Raw genomic sequence first — 25284 nt, 5'->3', positions numbered from 1 at the left:
CTCATTCGTTCACATCTTATATTATTCATTCACATTCTGATTCACATGACATCTCATCTCATCCATTCGCTCATATCGACTTCATATACATCCATTTTCACATCCACATTCACATTCATACATCCACATTCACATCTACATCCATACATCCACATCCACATCCACATCCATATTCATACGTCCACATCCACGTCCATACATCCGTACATCCACATCCACATCCATACATCCACATCCACATCCATATTCATACATCCACATCCACATCCATACATCCACATCCATATAAGAAGCACATGAGAATGAGCATTGGGTGCAAGCTATGCAAGATGAAATCTCTTCTACCATGAAGAACAATACTTGGGATCTTGTGGAATTGCCAAAAGGCAAGCATGTCATTGGAACAAAGTGGGTGTACAAAGTCAACAGGAAGTCTGATGGTACTATTGACAGGTACAAAGCAAGACTTGTGGCTAAGGGCTACTTCCAGAAAAAGGGAATGGATTATGAGGAGACTTTTGCTCCTACTTCGAGAATGACTACAATAAGATCAGTGATTGCATTGGCTGCACATAAAGGATGGAAAGTGCATCAATTGGACATCAAAACTGCATTCTTAAATGGGGATTTATAGTAGGAAGTATATGTAAATCAGCCCATTGGTTTTGTAGTTCCTGGTGAGGAACATAAAGTATGCAGGTTACACAACGCATTGTATGGGTTAAAGCAAGCTCCAAGAGCTTGGTATGATAAAATACATGCTCATCTAACCAACCAAGGGTATGTGAATAGTCCAGCTGAAAGCACATTGTATGTAAAGAAAACTGCTGCCGATATTCTCATAGTCATCTTGTATGTAGATGACATGCTCATTACAGGTACGAGCAAAGCACAAATTTCAGATTTCAAAGCTGATTTGAAAGCTGAATTTGATATGTTAGATTTGGGGCCTTTACACTACTATTTCGGCATAGAGTTTATGCATACAAATGATGGCATTGTTATGCAACAAACTAAGTACATAAAAAGTTTGCTAAAAAGGTTTCACATGGATGAATGTAAGCCCATTTCTACTCCAGTAGAACCAAGTGTACGGCTTACTATGCATGATATTGGAGAGCCTTTTGAGGCCGGCATTTACAGCCAGGCAGTGGGATGCCTCATTTACTTGTGTAATACTAGGCCAGACATCTTTTGGGGTGTCTTTGTTGAGCAAATTCATGCACAGCCTAGGCACAAAGCATTGGCAAGCAGTCAAACGCATTTTTCGTTATCTTCAGCGTACCCTGGATCTTGGTTTGTTCTATCGCAGGGGGGGCAGCTTGCAGCTTTATGCATACAATGATTCAAATTGGGCTGGTGATTATGATACCAGGCAATCTACCAGTGGGAATTGTTTTTTTCTTGGCAGTTCATGCATATCTTGGTTGAGCAAAAAACAACCCACTGTTGCCACATCTACTTGTGGGGCTGCGTACAGGGCAGTCTTCACACCTACAGTAGATTGTGTATGGTTGAGGAAATTATTGGCTGATGTTCGTGAGTGTCAGCAGACACCCACTACCATTCACTGATAGCCAGAGTGCTATGGCCGTGGCATGAAATCCCGTATTTCATGCACGTACCAAGCACATTGAGATTCATTATCACTATGTCAGAGAGAGGCTACACATGCAAGGGAGATCAGTTTATCTTACTGCTCTACACAGGATAATGTTGTAGATCTATTCACAAAGGCTTTACCTCGAGAAAAGTTTGAAGCTTTCCCCAAAGCTTTGGGCTTACTCTGATACAGAGATTGATCTGCTACCTTGTATCGGCTCACACTTTCACTACAGGGGGGATTTGTAGGCATATGCTCACTTATGGTAGTGCTATGTGTGATCAGGGCTTAACCAAGGGCACTTTTTACCATGTGGTTTTTCCCCTTGGATATCAAGTGTGAAAGGACACTCTACATATAATATTCTGTACTTCTATATTATATGGATGTGGCACACATGCAAGAGTTGCCTTGCATTTTGTGGCTACCACACTTTTGTTGGGATGACAGAGGATACCCCATACAGGTACTCCGATTTGTCTCATAGGCCGAGTTCGGTCTTTTGGAAGACGTTAATAAAATCTTTCTTTCTTTCTTTCTCTCTCTCTCTCTCTCTCTCATATTTCTGTGTGAGCTTCTTCTTCCTGCACCTAACCCTAATGTGCAGGTTTCTATGTGTGTGAGTGTGTGAGTCCAACACCAACAGTAATGACCCTAGCTTTTTGTTGGGCTTGGGGAAGATTATTAGCTGCTGTATATTGGGACCACAGGCAAGACTTTAAAGACCGGTGATACAAAGAATACAAAAAATAGGAATTCAGGCTATATGGTACTCCTTAGTAAAAAATCAGAATCCAGGCTGAATGATATTGAGATATGTTACTTTCATGAATGAGATTATCCCTTATTATCATGTGTTGAAGATAAGTCTGCATTTTCCACATGATTTTGACAAGAGATGCATATCAGCTGCTTAGTATGAACCACATATTTCATTATTCTCACCAAGATCTCCACACTTATTAGTGCACAACATGCTATGCTTTGGTTTCTGCTTTTGCAGGTGTCACGTGAGTGGTTCAACCCTGCAGATGCCTCAAATAAACGCAGTAAGTTACAGAACCTGATTAAAGAGTTACAGGAGAAAGAATTAGCTAAAAGAGGCATTTTGGAACATGTGGATTCCCAGCTTGAAGTGGCTCTGAATCGCATGGTGTCCATGGATGATCCTCTGGTGGCTCCAAAACCAGCTTCATTGGGAGACGAGTTTTCTGATGAGACAACTAAGGTTCATAATAATTCTGTTGAGAAGGCATGCAATATATCCTGTTCTGATCTTCTGCGCAGTTCAAATCTGAATGGAGATGCTTGCCAGCAGAAGGAAGACTCAACAGCAGTGGTTAATGTCTCTCATGAACCAGCCTGCTGTCAATCACCTTGTGAAGTCTGTGGCAACCATCTCCTCATGGCCTGCCATTCTCACCAACCAAGTGCAACCACGGATTTCTCAGACCATGTAAAGGAAGTTTCAAATCCTCTCCAGTCGGAGCTCTCGAGTCCAAGTTATGCATGCTCGCAATCCAAGGGGTACAGAATAGACAATGAGAAGTTTTCTAGTCTTACATTAGAGATGGCTATTGAGAGAGATGGATTTGTCTCAGATGCAGAAGAGAACTCCTACCAGGTTGATACTCAAAACAATGGCACTGCGGAAGTTAGCAGGCTGGACAGTTCACCATCTAAGGAGCAGAGTATGGTCCACTCAAATGAACAGTCGAATTATGAAGCTCCTGTTGCCATGGATTTAAAGGATGGTGATGCCTTAAATAGTGAAATTGTTACTTGTAAGGCAACCTATTTGGAGATCACTTCTCTCAATCAAAGGGATCATAAGCAAGCTGAGCAAGAACATTTTGCTCATGCAAGCCCTCATCATAGTTTCTCTAAAACATCTACCATACAAGATGTTTCAGGGTTTGCTGATGCTCACTACATATCGTCTGATGATGAATCTGACCATGTGAAGGTCCAGAAGATGGTTGAAGCTTCAAAATTGAGGCAACAAAATTGCAGGAGGAGAGCAAAAGGCTCTGAAACTGTGCCAGTGCTTGCCCATTCACCACACATGTCAAGAAGTGCTTCAAAGGAAGTAGAGAATAAGCCGCCAAGGACCAGTTTATACCGACGGAGACTAAAAAGAAAGTCACCAATTGTGGCAAAATAGGATTTGTTCACAGGCTGTTGTCTGATGCTTTAATTGAACGATTATCTCCAGTGCTCAAATAGTCGTAGGCTGGATTGATACCACATCCCCACATCAAAGCATGGTGCCACTGGTCATGGTGTGATCGATCTTCCTAATCCACACATTGAAGCATATTCGCATTCATCCTTCTATGAGCTTAGCCCAAAGATGGGGCTTATGTGGAATGTATATATGCATGCTGTCATCATGGAGTATATTGACACGATTTTGGGGAAGCCATGAAGAGAGCCATTGAAATGCTGTTACAAAAAATGAGGTCTCAAAGTCAAGGAGAACCAGATGTTCCGTCTAGGTATCGGTGGGCAAGGTACTGCCTTCAAAATGTCTTTTGTACACGGTTTGTGTTGGTCTTTCCCTTCATTCGGCAGTCAATTTTGGCTTTCTTGCTGGGTTTTGATGAATAGTTCTTCCTCCTTTCTCCAAATCTCATGGAGCGTGATGGTTATTACGGCATCCCTGCGCTTCCTGTAATGATACTTGTACATGAATATGAATACGAATGTTTTTTCTGAGTGCATGCTGTGTTACTGATTAAATGTTGGGAACACCAACCAAAGTCTTGTTACCATGATATAGCTGACAAGTGCCACCTAGAGAAAGAAAGAAACAAAGAAAGAAAGATATATTAAGTGTCTACTAAAGACCCAATGGGCCTATGAGACCAAAGTGGAACAATAATGACCATGGCATATCTCATCATGGAATGAAAAATAAAACAGAATGAAAACATAAATATAGCTATCTCACTGGGGTGATACAAAACTGTCCATGGAAACTCGTCATGGAAAACTAAGAACATAAAAACATGGGAGCAACATCAGCTCCGAGTAGATGGTATACCACTCTCCAAAATGTCAAGCATGGGGTTGAGAGAAAGAGAGAGACACATACACACACACTTGAATGTAGTTGAAGAGGAGGGGGGGGTGGCGGGGTAGAGAAAGAAAGATATATTAAGCGTCTACTAAAGACCCAATGGGCCTATGAGACCAAAGTGGTACAATAATGTCCATGGCATATCTCATCATGGGATGGAAAATAAAATAGAATGAAAACATAAATGTAGCTATCTCACTGGGATGATACAAAACTGTCCATGGAAACTCGTCATGGAATACTAAGAACATAAAAACATGGGAGCAACCTTAGCTCCGAGTAGATGGTATACCACTCTCCAAATTGCCAAGCATGGATGGCCGAGAGGTCTCCCTTAGCTATGTCACGTGGAAAGGTAGCTCGATGGCGGGGGAGCATGTCTTGGATCTGGAGCTAATGAGGTGATCGTGGCCGATGGGGGGGTCGAGGGCGTCGGGCACGGTGGAGTGCAGAGGCTCGGTCTGAGGTAACTCCTCTCAGGGCGAGGTAGGTCCAGAGCCGCTCATGGAGGGTACACAAGATCCACTATATCGGTGTCCTCCACCTCTTGGGTCCGGAAGAAACTGGTGATGGTTGGCTGCTGAGGGAGGGGGCAGGGTGGCTGGGGCCTACGGAGTTCAAGTAGGAAGAGGCCCATGCAACGCTAGTCCTGGAAGTCAATGATCCTGGAGAGGACTGAATCCCTCACGAAATAGACAGTGAAACCTCCCGCGGATCTCATAGTATACTGGGCAGCGGCATATGTAATGCTCCTCCGTCTCAACCTCTGTGTGGCATAGTCAGCAGATCCTTTCCTCTCTAGGTGTCCGTACGAGCTTCCCGACTCTGAAGATGCGCTCAGCTCTACTTGTCTCCACTCTCAGGCGGTGGGAAGAAACCTGTATCTGGCAATTCGCAATCCGCATGGCATGGGACATGTGAACACTCAAGTAGCCCAGCTGCTGGATGAATCCATCCTCAGTGAGTGTGAGGAAGTGGTCTATGTAAAACTGCATCTTCGTGGGGAGCTCCGGGGGTGTGATCCATGTGCAGTGTGTGTAGAGGCTAAGAAGATCTGACCGGATAACCCGGTTGGTATCCTCGTGAGAGCCTGTGTCTCAAGAAGGTGTCCCTGTGTCTACGGAGTTCAAGTAGGAAGAGGCCCATGCAACGCTAGTCCTAGAAGTCAATGATCCTGGAGAGTGGACCGAATCCCTCACGAAATAGACAGTGAAACCTCCCGCGGATCTCGTAGCATACTGGGTAGCGGCATATGTAATGCTCCTCCGTCTCAACCTCTGTATGGCATAGTCGGAAGATCCTCTCCTCTCTGGGTGGCTATACGAGCTTCCCGACTCTGAAGATGCGCTCAGCTCTACCTGTCTCCACTCTGAGGCGGTGGGAAGAAACCTGTATTTGGCAATTCGCAATCCGCATGGCATGGGACATGTGTGAAAAGATATAGGGGGGAAGAGAGCTTGAGCTCTTGCAAGCACACACACACTCACAAAACCCTAATAGAGCACACACAAGGTGAGAGGCTGAAAATCTTTTTCTTCTTCACTCAACACTCAACACACCATATACAAGATAAGAGCACACACAAGGTGATACGCTGAAAATCTTTTTCTTCTTCACTCAACACTCAACACACCATATACAAGATAAGAGTACACACAATATGAAAGGTACTCAACCAAATACATACAAGGGTTCTCTATAGTGTGAACCCAACTAAATGAGCTGGCGCTATAACTATGCCAGTCTCTAGAATGGCTGTCACACAGCCTATCATCCCACTGGCCGCATGTCACCCAAGATCTCACCAACCGTGCCAGTGGTGTAAGTGTGGGGCCTATCCCCCAGGCGGGTCATCAGTGTCCACCGCCTCACTAGACGAGCTCGATATCTCAACACTCCCCCTCAAGCTCAACTCCATCTCATGTACACCAAGTGAAGCCCTGAATCTGCGGAGCTTCTCTGTACCCAATGCTTTGGTGAAGATGTCAGCTACCTGATCCTGTGTGCTGACATAAACAAGGTCAAGGTCTCTTGCCAAGACCTTCTCTCTAACGAAATGGTAGTGGACCTCTATATGCTTCGTGCGAGCATGAAAAATTGGGTTCATGGCCAACTGTATACTGCTAATGTTGTCACAGAAAATGACAACTTGTCTATCCACTGATAGACCCAAATCTGCAAGTAGCTTTCTCAACCAAGCTACCTCACATGCTGCCATAGACTCCTCTGTACTCGGCCTCTGTACTGGATAGAGCAACCGTAGGCTGCTTCTTGCTGCTCCAAGTCATAGCAGCACTCCCCAAAGAAAACATGAAGCCACTAGTAGATCTTCTATCTGAGATACTACCAGCCCAATCAGCATCTGTGTACCCAAGTACACATATCTCTGTCCCATTCTCATAAAATAGTCCACAATGCAAAGTAGACCTCACATACCTCAGTATGCATCTCAATGCATCCAAATGCGGTTTCCGTGGAACCTGCATAAACTGACTCACCAACCCAACAGCATAGCTCAAATCTGGTCTGGTGATCGTCATGTAGATCAAGCTTCCTACTATGCGCCTATACATAGTAGGATCCTCCAAGATCTCTCCTGAATCTGCACTGAACTTGCCATTCTGATCCAATGGCACGGAAATAGGCTTACAACCTGTCATACCATACTTGGACAACATGTCCAAGCCATACTGTCTCTGCAGTAATCCAATACCATGTGGTGACCTAATCACCTCAATGCCCATGAAATATCTGAGCTCCCCCAGATCCTTCATCTCGAACTTCTATCTAAGCAAGATCTTTACTTCAAAGATCTCTGCATTATGGTCTCCCGTAATGATCAAGTCATCTACATAGATGACAACAAGCACAACCCCTCTATCACCATGTCTCGCATACAGCGAGAAATCTGCATTGGCTACATGAAAGCCAATAGTGACAAGATATTCAGAAATCTTGTCAAACCATGCTCTTGGTGCTTGTTTTAAGCCATACAAGGCTTTCTTCAACCTGCAAACATGCTCGGGGTGACTCACATCCTCATAACCAGGTGGCTGCAGCATATACACCTCTTCTTGCAAATCCCCATGCAAGAATGCATTCTTTACATCCATCTGATGTAAAGACCATTGCTTTGACGCAGCCACTGCTATCACAACTCTCACTGTTGCCATCTTGGCAACTGGGCTGAAAGTGTCCTCATAATCAATGCCATATGTCTACGCATATCCTTTGGCTACCAACCTAGCCTTATACCTGTTTATGCTTCCAATACTGTTATGTTTTACTTTGTACACCTACTTGCATCCAATGGCTTTCTTGCCTTCAGGCAGTTGCACTAAATCCCAAGTTTCATTTCCATATAGTGCATCCATCTTCTCATCCATAGCTTTCTCCCAACACACATTTCCAACAGCCTCATCAATGCATGTGGGCTCTACAACCTACACAACCTTTGCCATATATGCATAGTGACGTGCCACATAACCATCATAGGTAAACCTCTGCACATGGTTTTTCACTCTCCTAGATCTTCGCAGCTTTTCATTCATGGCTTCCATATCCTTCTTTACACCAGGTGTTCTCATAGCTGGGATCCCAAGCTCCTCATCAAGGCTCATATCTGAGCCACTAGACTCTCCATCAATATGAGAATGCCCTGCAAAAATGTCAGGCATACCAAGGGGCTCAACCACTTTCTCTTTTCCTTTACGTGATGTACTAATCACATTTGCAGGACTGGTATTATGACGCAGCCTGCCACTCCATGGTCTATCAACAGACCCACTAGATGAGGACTCTCCTGGTCCACTCAGAGACTGTGATTGCTAACCTGCATTCTGTGCAACCACACTTCCACTCACATTAGCCCCAACAGCTTCTTTTTCAGCAGTATACCAGCTGCTCATCTCATCAAAGACAACATCCCTGCTTACCCTCAACTCACATGTAGCAGGGTTATAACACCTATATCCCTTTTGCTCAAGGGAATATCCAATAAGCACACATTTTTCAGCTTTTGGATCCAGCTTAGTTCTTAGCTCATCTGGCACATGCACATATGCAATGCATCCAAAAACTTTCAGATGAGACGAATCAGGTTTTCTGTCAATAAACCTCTCCTCTGGAGTTACATCATGTATGGCTGCAGTTGGAGTCCTGTTCATGATGTATACTGCTGTAGAAACAGCCTCAGCCCAATAGGTATGGGGCATATTCTTCTCTTCCATCAATATCAAAAATTCAAAGAACTCATTAGAGAAGTACTTTCCTCCTCCATCTGACCTTAGGTACTTTACATATTTCCTTCTGAAAGTGAGTGAACACCTCACTCTTCTCCTTCATGAAATATACCCGCACTTTCCTTGTGTGGTCATCAATGAATGTCACATAATACCTGCAGTCTCCCATAGACATGGTCTTCGTAGGATCCCATACATCTGAATGCACAACATCTAGTGTATTTTTGCTCACATATCTGTTACGTGGAAATACATGCTTTGTTTGCTTTCCAAATTGGCATGCTTCACATATTCTCTGCATACCTTTCACTTTAAATTTTGGCAGTTCTGTCACAATTCCTTTAGTCTGCATAGACTTCATTCTCTGTATATTCACATGTCCAATTCTTTTATGCCAAATGTCTGTGTTTGCAACAATTCTTGAACCATTTGCAAACATCGCAGCACTCATTTCAGGCATGTCTACATTCAACGTAAACATTCTGCCCACTCTATTGCCTTTTGCAATCAACGTGCACTTGTCTTTAAAGTCTTCAACATAACAACCATCAGGGTTAAACTGAACTTACAAACCCTGCTCAATCATCTGGCCAACTGAAACCAGATTCTTTGTTATGTTCGGAACGTGAAGTACATCTGCAAGGTACTTCACTTTGCCATCCTGCATAGACAATGGCACATCTCTAACATGGACAATTGGATGAGCAGTGTCATCCCCTATTTCCACAAAACCTGGTCTTTCAAGGTTTTTCATCTCCTTGAACCACTCTCCATGACTTGTCATGTGGTTCGAAGCATCTGAATCCACATACCATACATCATCTTTTTGTGTTGCTTCAACATTTTCAGACATGGCATTCACAACATGGTGCATAACAAACAACCTTTCATTATCCTCATTGTTTCTGCTTGAGGATGCATAGTTGTTCAACTGCACTTTCTCATTTTGCATGTCAGCCTGCTTCTTATAACATTCTGCTTGCACATGTCCAGGCTTACCACAATAAAAGCATTCACGTGCATCATTATATTGCCTTTGCCAATTTTCGGGTTCTCTTTGACTCCCCCTACCTCTAAATTCGCCTCTTCCACCTGTGTGTTGTTGATGTTGTTGTGTATTCTGGGACTGTTATTGCTGCTGCTAGCACTCTGGTTTGCCCTGCATAAACTGCTCTATTTTCTGCAGCAGTACTGTAGTACTCTCAAATGTCACAACCAGTGACTTCAATATGCATACATACACCCAATGGCAAAACTGTTGACCTCTTTGCAGCACCCACAGTGTCTGCACAGCCAATCTGTCTTCCTGCATTTCTTAAAACAGAGTTCTGCAAAGAATCGATGACTTACCCGTAGTGCTCGAAATCGCCTGCTTTCTGAAAAACAGAGGTCCAGACGCGTCCAAAACGTGTTTTCGGCCCAAAAAATTTATATCCGATAGGACAGTATAGTTGTCCTATAGCGGTGCCTCCCGTAGAGCTCCCGACAAGGGTGTAGTCACCAACACAAATAGGGAAGAGTAGGTGAAGCTCTTACCCTCGTACCGCTTCCTGTGGTTCTCTTGCTTGCAGCTTAGTCCTTAGCACGAACCAGGCTCTGATACCATGAAAAGATGCAGGGGGGAAGAGAGCTTGAGCTCTTGCAAGCACACACACACTCACAAAACCCTAATAGAGAACACACAAGGTGAGAGGCTGAAAATCTTCTTCTTCTTCACTCAAAACTCAACACACCATATACAAGATAAGAGTACACACAATATGAAAGGTACTCAACCAAATACATACAAGGGTTCTCTATAGTGTGAACCCAACTAAATGAGCTGGCGCTATAACTATGCCAGTCTCTAGAATGGCTGTCACACAGCTTGTCATCCCACTGGCCGCATATCACCCAAGATCTCACCAACCATGCCAGTGGTGTAAGTGTGGGGCCTATCTCCCAGGCGGGTCATCAGTGTCCACCGCCTCACTAGACGAGCTCGATATCTCAACAATGTGAACACTCAAGTAGCCCGGCTGCTGGATGAATCCATCCTCAGTGAGTGTGAGGAAGTGGTCTCTGTAAAACTGCATCTTCGTGGGGAGCTCCGGGGGTATGATCCATGTGCAATGTGTGTAGAGACTAAGAAGATCTGACTGGATAACCCGGTTGGTATCCTCGTGAGATAGCCGGAAAAAAAGAGTCCAAACGGTATTGAAGGGGGGGTAGGTGGTTCATGTAGAGCCCATATACTGAGAACCAAGTGGACACTAGTGCATACCATACTCGAGAGTGTCCCTCAAGTGCTAGTTGTCTGGAGGACACTTTTTCTTATCTCTTCACTTGTGGAGCTCAACCCCCTTGCAGTGGAGGCTCTCTAGCTACTCGTGGAGGCCTCATCTTGGGAAGATCTCAACATGGGAAATGAAGAAGAGATGTAAGCGCTTCGATTTGTACAGCCAATTAGACGAATCGTCTCTTCTCCGCGGCAGCATTCTCACTGATTCAACCCGACGCAGGTTCTGTTGCGCAGCAGTGGTCGTACATTAATTCGACGCCTACAGCACATTATAGGCTGCACAGCCTTAGGGCTCTTGAAGCCCACTCTCTCAAGAAGCTACAGCTTGATTTTCAGCTGCTGTGATGCACTGACGCGTCGGCTACAAGCAAAAAACCAGGCGGCCCTTCTTCTCTTCTCCATGAAAGCTTGCTCAAGCTTGTTAATAGTGATTCTCTTTCACTAATCTCCTCCTTCCTTGCTCTAATCACCCAAGTGATGTTGTGAATGATTGTTGCTGATCCTTCTCTTGATTTTGAAGCGGTGGCCAACCACATGAGGTATCCATAAGCCTTATTCTCACCAAGCTCCATCATCAACATCACCTTCAAGTTCTCAAATCTTCTCAAAATGTGCTTATGAGCACTAATAGTGTTGATTAATACTAATGAAACTGCTAATCCAGTAAAGGAAAGTTACTCCAAAGTGTTTTTAAACACTAAGAGTGTTATTAAACACTAATGGTAAATCTAATCACCAAAATAAGTGTCATTAGACGTTAAAAATATACTCTTAAGTACTAATTATATTTTTTAAACACTAATGGTGATCTTAATCACCAACCAAAGTGTTCCTTAACACTAATTAAGCTCTCTAAATCAGTATTCATGGTTGGGTACAAACCCTAAATGCTAAACCATATATTTACCATCTTAATCTTCTATTTATGCAACATTCTTGACTTGATTAGGATTGTTGCACTCTCATAAGCCTCTCTCTTTCTAATTAAGCCTAAATATCATAAATTTCTGGTTAGGGTTGTTGCACTCTCATAAGCCTCTTCTCTCTTTCTAATTAAGCCTAAATATCATAAATTTTTTGTTTTTTCTTCTTCATAAATCAGCCCATTACTCTCTCATAACCTCTTTCAATACCCAATGTCAAAGGACAACACTCAAATTAAGAAGTTCTCGGGAGAGGGCTTCCACACTTGGCAAGTCCTTGTCAAATACAAGATGATGTCCAAAGGCTTTTGGCCATTCATCTCCGGCACTAAGGTTATTGATCGAACAAAGGCTAAAGATATTGAAGATGATGAGAGGGCACAAGCCATCATCATGCTTCATCTTGATGAGGCTCTCATTCACCATGTGGACCAGCTTCCGACTGCAAAGGAGAAATGGGATGAGCTTGATAAGCTCTATGGAGCTTGTGGTAAGAATTCCAAGATCTCACTCAAAATTGAATTTTTCAGCTTGGAACTCAAAGAGGGAGATGTCATTGGAGCCTTCATCTCTCACTTGAAGGGCCTTATGGCTCAACTTGCATCAGTGAATGCGAGAATGGATAAAGATGATGCAGTGGCTGTTTTGCTAACAGCAGTCAAGAAGATGTACCCCACCTTGAAGAACATACCTAATCCCACCCTCGAAGGAGTCATTCAATCTTGTCTTGATGAAAAAAAGAGGCCAAAGGGAGGAGCTGAATCTTCAAATGCAACCACTTCATCGACTATCGAACAAGCTTTGTCACATCAAGTGGTCAAAGTAAGATGTACCCATTGCAAAAAGGTGGGTCATTTGGCAAATAATTGTTGGATCAAATATCCCAACAAAATGAAATGTAATAAGTGTAAACAAACGGGACATATCACTTCTAAATGTCCTAACAAAGAGTCAGAAGCAAACTTTGTATCAGCCTCTACCTCTGCTGAGAAATTGTTTTAAATCTCAATGTAATCACACCTATATTCCAAACCTTGTACGCCTAATGTTATAAAGGCATCCTATGTCCAATACCACCTATTCCATTCTTTCATAGTTGATATTGAGGGGGGGTATTAAGAGACTAAGGTTAAGTAGAAGGGGAAGAGAAGGGTGTGAGTGTGAATGGACTTAAGGTCCACTAGCTCATCTATTTAAAGGTGGAGCTAGGAGGCATTTTGTATTGAGCAAAGCCTAGTTGTATTCATAAACAACTTAATAAGCAAGATAGTTTTCTTGTATTTTGTGAGTCTCTCACCTCCACACACTTGATCTAGCATGAGCACCATGTTTTCTCAACACCATCTGCACCAAGGCAGCCTCAGGAGGTACGTAATCTGCCTTGAGTTGATAATGTTACACCTTACATTGACAATAATGTTTTGGATTCCGTGACAGCGGCAAAATATGAAGAGTTCATACAACAAGGCAATCCAATGTTAAAGCCAAAGCTTATGCTCAAGGCACTGATGTAGATTACCCCGTTCGATCCTACTAGCAATATTCTGCAGTCACCCCCACATGGCAACATTATGTGTTGTACCCTCTCCAGGCCACTCATCCAGAATTAGAGGAATTACTGCCATTGGCTGGAGAGAGAACATTATGGGCCAATGTCGCAAAACACACAAGGTTGGCAAACCCCCATCTCTCAGACTTGTTGGAAATTCGCCTAGTCACTTTCATGGTCAATTATTGTTTTACAGAAGAGGAAGGAGGAAACATCCACTAAAGGTGGATACACCACCATCCACACGAATGAAGAGGCACCACAACTGCAGGATTTTGAAGTGCAACCTTCATGGAGAAAGGAATTTTTAACAGTAAAACTGAATACAGTAGCATTTACATGAGTGCGCCGCCAGCATTATGAGTGGATCCACTCTACATGTCTATCAAGAGGAGGTGGACACCGTTGGAGTTTCAAGCTGCAAAAGAAAGGGATTCTCATATCTGTTATAATTTTTCAATATTTAACCCAGCAACATTTGCCAGTATTCAAGCACACAAAGATAATAACTGCTGATTGGATCAGAGCTTGGCGAAAAATACCATATCCTGCAATTGTAGCCAGTGCCAGGTTCATGAAGTTATTAGTGGTTCTGATAGACCAACCTAGAGAACCTTATGATGGCTATGAGGCTTAGCATCTACAATTCGACATAAACCAAGGGCCGTTAGACAAAGGTATAATGCTATATTACCATCGTCTAAGATATCTTCCAGGTTATATGCACATAACATTTGAAGACATGATCGACACCGCGTTCTAAAGTCCCATTCCGCATTCTGGCTCACACTCAGAAAACTTCAGTCTCGCCACAATTTCTATCGCCCACAAATTCAGCGACCTAGTCTTTAGATCTCGGTAACAAGTTATGAGGACAGAACCTACTTTAGAAGGGATGTTAATCCCATTTGGATTAACACCATGATTCTCAATTGAGGACATTAATAAGTGTCATGTAAAGGCACTATAAAGGTTGTACATTATGAGACATTGACCACCCAAGGCCTAGTTAGTAAGTTTTGGACACCCAAGTGTGAATAAGGGCCAATTGTATATAAGGTATTTTCTCATAATGAAAGGACACAATCCCCTTTGTGCTATTGAGAGCTCTTCTCTTGTACTTGTGAGGAGAGAGTGAGGAGTGAGAGCATTCTAGCATTGTGCCTCTTTCATGCTTGTGTCTTTATGCTTGTATGAGAGAGTGAGAGAGAGTGTAATTGGCCTATGTGATGGTGTGAGCAACTCCACGGTGACAGTGTAGGGGTGGAGCTTGGAGTTTGGAGCATACATGCGAGCTTGGAGGCCTCAAGAGATACGAGCTCGAAGCATTGGTAAGTACCCCACGACGGTTGTGTTTCATTGCTCATCCATTAGGTGACTGTGTAGAGTTCCCTCTTGGAGGTGTGGTCAAGCATAAGAGAGAGAGACACCTTTTGTAGAAGACAGCCACCAGTTTTGAAAAAGTGGTGGTTCCAATCAGAAAGGTCATTGGTTTCTGAGAAGATTGATCATAAATAAGAAGCTCCAATATAGGTGGAAGGAGTCGAGCATTTGTTGCTTAAAAAGGCTGTTTGCTCTCTTGTTTGGCTGTTTTGGGTTACTTGTATATGCAAGGCAAGAGAAGGCAGGAGCATGGTAGCATGATGGCAATGCATACACAGTGCTCAAACCTCCTTGATCCACATCATGTGCCCATAATATTTAGTAAATGGATTTGCAGTGGTGTAGTGGTACTTGTATAAGGAACTTGATGGTTTCCCATGTCATAGTTTAAGAAATCAAAGCTGTTGCTTGCCCATGAGGAAGCAATTTTTGAATACCTACTGATTACCCCCATGATTTTGGATACCTGCTCATAAGCAAATCTTATTTGAGCGTTTGTGTGGCTGCTAAATGTTTCATGTTTTTGTGCTTTTTCAATCAATTCTCGCCCTTCAGTTGGATACCACCATCAACCTCTCTTTTGATGGCACCTTGAAGTAATGCTCCAGTACTACAGAGAGCTTGGATAATCTTTTCTAAGGGTCTAAATGACGGTGATTCTATCATGCAGTGTACGCAATTGTTTCCAAAAGTGCGCTTCTACTGAGCTCATTTCTACTCTCTGAAGCTCAATCAAAAGTTATTTTGATTGCAAACTGTTGGTGGGGTAATATATTCAAAATAGTAACTACAGTGGTGGGTGATTAGCATATGCACATTTGACTAGTCTTCGACTAGTCCAAAATAGACCGAATCGACCACATCATCCGACTCGGACTATATTAGATCGAACATAACATCTGTGGTCTTAAGTACGGTGGTGGTGGGTGATTGGCATATGCACTTTCAACTAGCCCAAATGGATCAAATCGACCACATCATCTGTCGATTAGTCTTCAACTAGTCCAAATGGATTGAATTGACAACATCATCGCTGACTAGGACCATCGACCACATCATCTGCTATTTGGTCTTCAACTAGTCAAAATGGATTGAATTGACCACATCAAACATAAGACCTATGGTCTTGACAACTTTTAGATCCATCAAGTTATTTACGTGTATTTTTGTAGTGTCGCAACCCAGGAGTAGGTATCCAAGGAAGATCTCCTTGTACTTGAGATTGCAGCCAATAGGTCTACACTTACATGCATCTCACTTGGCATAGTGCCAAGTCTTCATAAGGTGTCTACTAACCATTTGGTCACCAATGGAAAACATCTAGTGTTGCACGTCAACAATGATGAGGGTGGGCCATTGATTTTTAACATTTTAGCTTGTAACAATTTGTGCTTTTTAAAGTCTTGCTTTTTGATTTACTAAACAAAGACTTTGGTAACATCATAGAGAGATACTCTCATGTACATTTGAAATGTTTTGAAATGTACAATACTAAAGAGATCTTAGTGTCACAAGCCTGGGTGGATCGGGACTCGGACATCTAGCCCCGAGGCGGCCTTCCACGAACCATGCCTCATGACTCAACTCATGACTCAACTGTACCGGCCCGTTGAGCGCGTCTCACACGTTTTCCTTGTGGGTCTCACCGTTCACTTGCCTTCATGCCCGGCCCGGCTCGCCTCAGCTCCGCGGTCTAGACTCAAGACTTGCCTTCCATCCAAGATCCGTCGGCCCAGCCCCGCGTCTCGGCCTACGCATCCCGCCGTCGGCATGGCACGGCTCGCTGGTCTGCCATTTCCATAGTTTAGGTCCCATTTCCACGTTCCGGCAATCTCACCGTCGTCAAGGCGGGGAGGGCATCCCTCGGAGGCACTCAGCATCAGGGAACCTCACTCGCAACGCGGGAGGCCTAACGTGCTTACCCGGTGCGTGAGTGCTTCTACATGTGCCTAACATGGGTCCGTGCTACGCTGCTCCATTGCACCTCATCTCCATAAAGATGCATATTCCTTGGCGTGGGCTAGCATACCCCCAAGGGCCTTGGATAGTATTCCCACCTCATAGGCACATATTTGAAAGTATGGTAACATGTTTTTTGAGCAATGATGTAGCTAGCCTAGTCAATGAAATCACATGTATTATGTTTGAAAATTATACAACTCTTTGTTAATCAATCTATAGTCATACGTGGAAGGGTACACACGCGACCTAAGGCTAGTGTTTTAAAAAATGATTTCAATTGTTCATCAAAAAGAATATTATTAGTACACATGTTAGACTTTTGTGCTTGATTGTCAATAGGATGCTTTGATCTCTGAATATAGAAGGTGCCTCCCACAAAATCCTCACATGTTAACGAACATCAGTCCTTGGTTAAGTTAATCATCTTGACGTGTGGTAGTCAGTTTTTTTTTTGAAAGAGTGCCTCATTTTGCCTTTTCAAACTTTATCTTGCGTTTCATACAAAAGAAAGGATCGATATTATTAATTAAAGGGAGTAAAAGAATGATATTCTACAAAAGAAATAAAACAATTTGTGAGTCAAAAAATAAAAGATCTAGTCAACCACTCAAAATCTTTGGGACTTTCTAGATGTAATAAAATCCTTGCATTCTCCATGCCCAAAAGAAAGTCATATGCATGAGTCCATGTTTCATGCAACATGTAAAATACGATGTAAATCATCTTATAGAATTGTTCCATCTTATAGAGCTTTGTAATTAATTTCCTCAAGGGAAACACTCACACTTCAAACATGTATGTTTACTTCTAATTTTCTTATGTCACCCTTAGCTCAAGCCTTTCTTCTCTCACTTTATGATAAGCTCCACATGTACTAATTTAGGCATATGCTCATGTCATTGCCTTGTCACAAATATGGGGTTATAGAACTGTCTTCCCGCTTTAGCTTGCACACATTGGGTTTTTTTTCTTTCGCATCCAACATAGTTCAATTACACAAGGCAATGTCTAGGATTTAGAATCACACACTCAAGTTTGTGTTTCTATAAGCTTGAGGCCATATGATTAGGTCTCTTGTTAGTTGTGGCACACATTCGCACATGAATGACCATAACCAACTTCTTTAGGCATCAAAAGTCTTTTCAACTTCAATTACCATCCACCTTTTCCCTATAGAGATCAACATAAAGAACTTTAAATTTTTCAAATATTGCCATTGATCCAAACCCTATGCTAGAGCAAATAGGATAGCTTCCTTCTAAGGATCATGGATTCAAAATAACTCAAGTCACTTATGTAGGCTACCCATAGTAGGTCTGTCCTTTATTGATTCTTATTCTTTATTAGAACCCTTTGAGCAACTAGGATAGCTTCCTTCTAAGGATCGTTGTTGTAAAGCAACTCAAATCACATAAGTAGGCACTACCCATAGTAGGTATATTCTTTATTCATCCTTACTTGCAAAAAGAAAGCTATTAACACTAGCCATCTCGAAAAAAAAATCCACTTTTGTGGTTTTTAAAAACTTTTGTAAAAACTTCATTACTTGAGAAAAGATATTAAGTGTCAAAGAGGTTCTAAAAACATAGTCTTCCATGGTCATAATTTGGGCATTTATTATAAAAATGTTATTTTTTACATTGAATATACCGTAAATAAATTTTAAGTACACTACAAGTGTGATACAAAAATTCTTCTTTATGTATATAAGCCACCATCAACTAAAGTCACTTTTTTATATATGTTCTCCTTCAAGATAAGGCTTTTATGGAATTTTCATATTGTTTTAAGTGATTTGAAAGTTGTAAATTTATTAGATACATGATTTTTCTTTTTAAAAATATCATAGGTAAGATGCGTGCTAACCAAGCGCGATATCTTTCTTGTTCATTTTTAAAAAAATCATAAAACAAGCTTTAGTCACCTTTGTGGCTTAATTGCAAGACTAATATTAAAATCCATTTATTGATTTTTCACTAACTATGATTTTCATGTGACATGCATGTAGCTTTTTGCATGCACGTAGGAACCTTACCAAGACATCAAGACTAATAATGATAACTCATTTTGTGAGTGCAAAAGTACTAACCCCTCCAAACACAAGTACTATGCTATTTTTTATATAGTTTCCAATTTGTGTGCATAGTTTATCAATTCAACCAACCACTCCAAACACAAGTATTAAGCACTCTAAACATAAGTATTCTATTTTTTAAATAAAGTTTTTGCTAATAAAGTGATTGCTTAAAAAAAACATCTCAAAATCATTGTCTAATCAATACAAAACCACTCCACTCTCAACAATCCTTTCTCCATCTAAAAGTTATTAATCTAATAAACACTCCTTGCTAAAAAAACATCATTAATCTTATAAACACTCATTTTTTTAAAATCTCCAATTAAAAAAATCATTGCACAGTTTCTAAAAGGAATGGGCCTATATATTGGTTTTTTTAAATTATGAAGAGTGACGTATGGATTGAGAAGAACTTAAAAGTGCACTCCTTATGCATGAGCCATCCTAATCTTGTTGTGGGACTTCAATTTCATTAAACAATGCATTTATTTTATTTAAGTGACTAAAGTTCAATATTTCATTGTTAGTTTTCAATAATCATGTTTTCTTCTTGTGATGGGCATGCATTTTATCACATGAATAATGCTATTGAAAGATCCAAAAAATAAGGGTAAATTTTTTTTATTCTACATCACATTTCAATGAATTGTATGTGAGTTACTTTCTTATTAGGTTAAAAATAAAAAGCTTCAAAAAGGAAGGGCAATCTTTTTGAGTTTATATCACATTTCACTGAATTGTATGTGAGGTACTTTTCTACTTGCTTAAAAATTAAAACCCTATATGTGCTCTACCAGAGTGGACATTATGACTCCTCTTCGAAGATGCCAAAATGTTGCCTCGAGGAGCGTACACAACAATAACACAAGGGATGCTACGAACTTGATCCCAACTCTTTTCCTTAGGAGTCCCTCATGGAGGCAATGGCCACGTTAGTTTGAAAATCATCTAAAAATATCTTTTTGGATTAGGAGTTAGGTAAATCTTTAACCTTAGCATCAGTTAAGAAAGATAAAAGATATTACTTTACCTTGTTTTGAGAATATAGGCTTTCATATTCATCTAATAAAAGATATTACTTTACCTTGTTTTGAGAATATAGGCTTTCATATTCATCTAAACGTAAAATCAAATTTCTTGTAGAATTGTTGCATTCTCATTCCTTTGATTCAAGAAAAGATAATGTGGTTTCTTGTATCTTATGAGATAAGGTTGAACTATTGTGTTGCTATCTTGCTTAAATTAAAGTACAGGTACATCTTCTTCCCGCCTAGATGCTAATCGTGTTCATGTGCTTGTGTAGCCGCGGGCGACAGCGTTAGCGAGGCCTGGAGTCGGGCGGCCCAGGGTATCCCTTCTACCATATTGCAAAGTTGGAACTCACCGGTTTGGCGAGAGCTATAGATGCTGCCTAGTTCTATGGGCCCAGGCTAGTGTGGTGAGAATAAGCCCACCCTAGCGCGTAGACATCCCTCCGAGAAGTGGGAAAATCAAGCAACGGAGCTTGAGAGAGTGATAGGCCGGCTTGAGTCCTCGCCAGCTACTACAAACAATGAGGTGTATGGTCCCGTAGGATTGCCTAGTCTATGGAGACTAGAAGGCTGAATTCTAGATCATGGGTGGAATAAAACGTGGAATAAGAGAGTCTATATTTGGCTATAGTTGGATTTGGACACTTGTAATTATTTTTAATTAAGTCCCTTGTTTTCTAGTATTTTTGTATCATTGTTTTAAGTTAAGTGGCTATTCTAATGAACACCGTGAAAGATCCTTAATTAATGAACTTGTCTATATATGTCACAGAGTGTGGTAGGATTAATTAAAAAACAAAAATGATGGGTGAGTTGGGTGGAAAGTGGGATGGTGGATGGTGGATCGTGCTAATGGCACCATCCTATGGATGGGTGGACCCGATTAGTCAGGTAGATTTCAAACAAAACTAATCAATCTCTCTACGCTAGGTAAGTCCGTCCCTTGGCAATTCTACTCTGGAGGACTAGGTCAACGACCGTGCCTCGCATAGATGGGGAAAAAGGCATTGCTTCTAGAAATCAAGGATAGAGGTTGCCCAAGATAGTTCAATCACTCTATGGGTGATTCTATTTTAAGAATCATTTAGGAGACCATGCTCCCCTAGCGAGATAGAGCTCGTTCTTACCTAGTACTCATATCCTTGTATCTCTACACGATCGAGGTATCGATAACCAGGGAAAAAAATTAAAGACGTAGTAGACTATATTAAGGATTTTCCTTGTTAGGTTGGGGACCTTACACTAGTAAACTAACAAGGCTGGGACGACCTGCTATAATTATGCTATAACTCGAATAAACTAAAGAGGCTATCATACAACCTATCATATAAACCATAATCTCACCAACTATGCCAATGTCATAAGTACATAGGTGTGATAACTCAAATCTGACCTACTAATGTTCATGGATCAAGCTACCCACTATACGCCTGTATATAGTGGGATCCTCCAAAAGCTCACTTGTATTTGGGAGAATCTTAGTACTATGCTCCAATGGCCTTGAAATAGGCTTAAAGCATGTTGTCATACCATACTTGGATAACATATATAAGCCATACTACCTCTGCACAACAAAATACCATCAGGTGATCTCACCATCTTTTCTATACTAAGAAAATACCATAGCTCACCAAATCTTTCATCTCAAACTTCTACTTTAAAAGCATCCTGATGTCATGTATGTCGATGTCACCTATCACCAATGATAATTAAGTGACATCCACATAAATGACTAAGAGCATGATTCCTCTATCTATCTTTTTCACATAAAGTGAAAAATCTACATTCGATATCTAAAATCCAATAGAAACAAGATACTCTTCGATCTTATTTGACCATGCTTTGGGTGCCTGTTTCAAACCATACAAGACTTTACGTAACTTACATATAGATCTGGATATGCATCGCTCTCATAAACTGGTGGGCTGCACCATGTAAACATATCACCATGCAAGAACGCATTCTTTACATCCATCATGTAAATACCAACCCTTCATTGCATCCATAGCAATGACAATTCTCATTGTTACCATTGTCGCAAACCCGAATGAATGTCTCCTCATAGTCAAACCCATATATCTGCACATGATCCTCGATCTCATGGTGTGATTCTCCCTAGAGATGGGGCTTCTTCATGGAAAATACATTTTTCAAGGTGAGGTTGGATCGTGGTGAATTAGAGTCAAAGCACACATTGCACCTGTAAGGTCAATAGTTTTCCAAGCGATGGTCGTACTATGGACCTGCCATGGTCTCCCCTATCCAAAGATGTATCTAGATGGTTGGCATTCATAAGAGGTGCATGTGTGTATGCATATCGTTAGGTTCAAGATGTGGGAAAAAATGTGATGCCCATAGTAAAGTATGTAGGTGTGACATGCATGGGCAATGGGATGAAGGTGTGCCCTATGTGTGTACTCACTTCTTTCTTTGACTCAACTCCTCCAATCTTGTAGATTTGTCCAACTCAACTTCTTTATTCGACTTTATTCATTGCTTTCTTTGACATTAATACGACACCCTTTTTCATTGGTAAACCACAAGCTATGGGTGGTATGGACGTTGGTAAACCACAAGCTATGGGTTGGATGTTAGTAAACCGCAAGCTATGGGTGGATTTTTGTTAGACCTGGCTAAATGGGATTTATTAACCACATTCGCTAACATTACTCTAAAACTTACGGCAACATCTTTAAGCCATATTTTTATACCGTGCAATACGCTTTATGTAAAATGATTATGGAAAATCTGTGAGCTACTTTCATGAGGCTTATAGAGGATGGTTTCATACTTAGGGTTAGATATCTTGACATAGACATGTGGATTGTAGTGGGCCAGTTTTTGCGGATGTCATCGCACCGCTTGAGGATAGAGACAGCAAGAGCCATGTAGATACCTCGTGAGGAGAGGATATGCACTATGTGCCAGAGCAAAAGGTTGAGTCAGAGGAGCACTTCATATGCAAATGCATTGAATATTATGAGATTCAAGGGAGGTTCCACTATCCCTTCAAAGAGGGGTTTGGAACCTTATCTAGGATCATGGATTACCCAGATCAATGGTGCCTGGGCCTTTTCCTACTAGAGCTTTACCATCATAGAGACTCACTGATTAGGGAGTCGAGACCACATGGGAGACACCCACCCTGGCCTAGGAGACCCATCATAGAGACTCACTGATTAGGGAGTCGAGACCACATGGGAGACACCCACCCACTCAGTTCTTTAAACCATGAGAGGATGCCCTACGGATGACATATCTCATCGAGCCACACATTCTTGAGTGTCAGACCCCCGCCAGACCCCACTTTGGCATGACTCTAGACCGGGGCCATGGCACTACAGCAAACTCGACACCCCAAACTCCCTAAACCTCGCTTAGCAACACAGACATCAACCCCAACTTGAGGAGATATTGAAGAGGCCTAGAGCCACCTTCCCACACCCGGTGGATCTGTAGAGCCTTCTACAGGCTAACCCCATGCTCGATATCCTTGAAGGCTCCTCTCCCTACTGGGGGTTAGCTCCATAGGCTGTATGATGAGGGTCCCACTTTGTATCATATGGCTTGGATTTGACATTCTTAGCTCATAGCTCTAGTCTTTGTTTTCTTTTGTACCATGATGAGATTACATGGACACTATTGTATCACTTTTGGTCTCATAGACCCATTGGGTCTTTTGAAGATGTTTAGTATAACTTTATTTCTTTATTTGTTTCTACTAGTGGTTTGGCTAGCTCCTTGAGCTTGGCTTCCTTTTCTACCTTTGCTTCAGGTTGTTGAGCTTGTATTGAGTTTCTCAACAAAGCTTGGCTTGCTTGGAGGGTGCTCCGCATCATCTACTAGGGCCACTGTCTTGGCCAGAAGGGTGATCATGTTTAGATTGGCTTCCCACCTTCTAGTAAATGTCTCATGTGAATCCACGGACTTGACATAATGGAGCCAATGAAGGGCCAATGTCATACCTCTTCGGCTTTGTGTGTGGTCTCCTCTTCTTGGACCAAGACTTAGTTGGTTGTGTAGAAGATATTCCTTCCAACAGAGGACTCTTTTGTGTGTTGATGATAGGAAAGGGTCCAAAGCTTCAAAAGGAGAGCTTGGGACAACATTTTCTCACTTGCTTCAATCTTTGCTTCATGATCCGGAGACATACCCAATCCTCTTCTTTATAATTGACATCTCTTTCTCTTGACTTGTTGGCTTGCTAAGTATATGCTTCCTGTGCTTTGGCAAGATGCTCCTTCATGGACTCAATGATATTGGAAAATGATTCAGTGGTCTTGTTGGCCTCCAAGGAAGGTGACACCATTTTGGTTAGTAATGATGAGAAATGGCGGCCAAAAAAGCTGCCTCATACGGAGTCCAACCAATGCTAGGTGAATGAGTATCATTTAGTATGGCTTGAACCAAAGGAAGATAATGCTCTCACTTGACTACCTATCATGGTAAACGACTTAAGAACATCAAATGCTAGCTAATTATATATTTATGTCTAGCCATTTGTCTACGGGTGAAATGCGTTAGATAACTGTAACTTGGTTACAAAGTTGTTGAATAATGCTCTCCAAAAGTAAACTTGGGATCCCTATCTAATGTTATTTTCTTTGGCAATCCATATATGGGTACCATTGTCGGAGAATAAACATACAAGCGATGTCTTCTGTTGTGGCTGTTTACTTGCATGGGATCACAACATGCAAAATTTACTAAACCGGTCCATAATGGTCATGCACTGTGTGTTTTGGGATCCGAATGCTACTAGAAAGGGTCCTACAAAGTCCCTACTAATATCCTGGAAAGGTACTTCTATAATTGGAAAAGGTTGAAGAAACCATGCCTGCTCTTCTCATGCGGAATCTTACCCTTTTGGTATATTTGGCATATTTGGACATACTAATAGACATCCCTTCTCATTTTTGGCCAATTAAATGAATGCTCTAGCTTCTCAAAGTTATTGTTAACCTCCCACCATGAGAGAGTCATGGGCATTGTGAAGAAGTGCATGTCGCTTCTCCCTTAGTATGCATAGCTAGTTCTTGTAGAACCACTAGCCATCCTGTATTATATAGTGACCCAGTTTTAAATTAAATGCCAATCTAAATTGAGTCCTAAATCCCAAAGGATCCACATAATATGCCTTCATATTGTCTAA

At 41.7% G+C, this 25284-nt stretch overlaps 1 protein-coding gene across 15 annotated transcripts in view; it reads left to right on the top strand.

Annotated features, from left to right (window-relative positions):
- The window catches only part of LOC147616168 (putative ubiquitin-like-specific protease 2B), a 165781-nt gene extending 161457 nt beyond the window's left edge, over nt 1-4324 (top strand). For 14 of the 15 annotated variants that reach the window (XM_086778803.1, XM_086778800.1, XM_086778810.1 and 11 more), the window contains one exon: nt 2607-4324. In XM_086778803.1, coding sequence (XP_086634929.1) covers nt 2607-3767 — 1161 coding nt within the window. In that variant the 3' untranslated portion in view covers nt 3768-4324. The remainder of the gene's footprint in view (nt 1-2606) is intronic. The other variant, XM_086778814.1, reaches the window with a different exon arrangement.
- Nucleotides 4325-25284: the final 20960 nt, after the last annotated feature.

Source organism: Cibotium barometz, chromosome 39, assembly GCF_041138505.1.
Source record: "Cibotium barometz isolate CiBa-2024 chromosome 39, ASM4113850v1, whole genome shotgun sequence".
Taxonomy (NCBI): Eukaryota; Viridiplantae; Streptophyta; class Polypodiopsida; order Cyatheales; family Cibotiaceae; genus Cibotium; species Cibotium barometz.
Note: the sequence above shows the minus strand (reverse complement) of the source record. Positions and strands in the feature narration are given on the sequence as shown.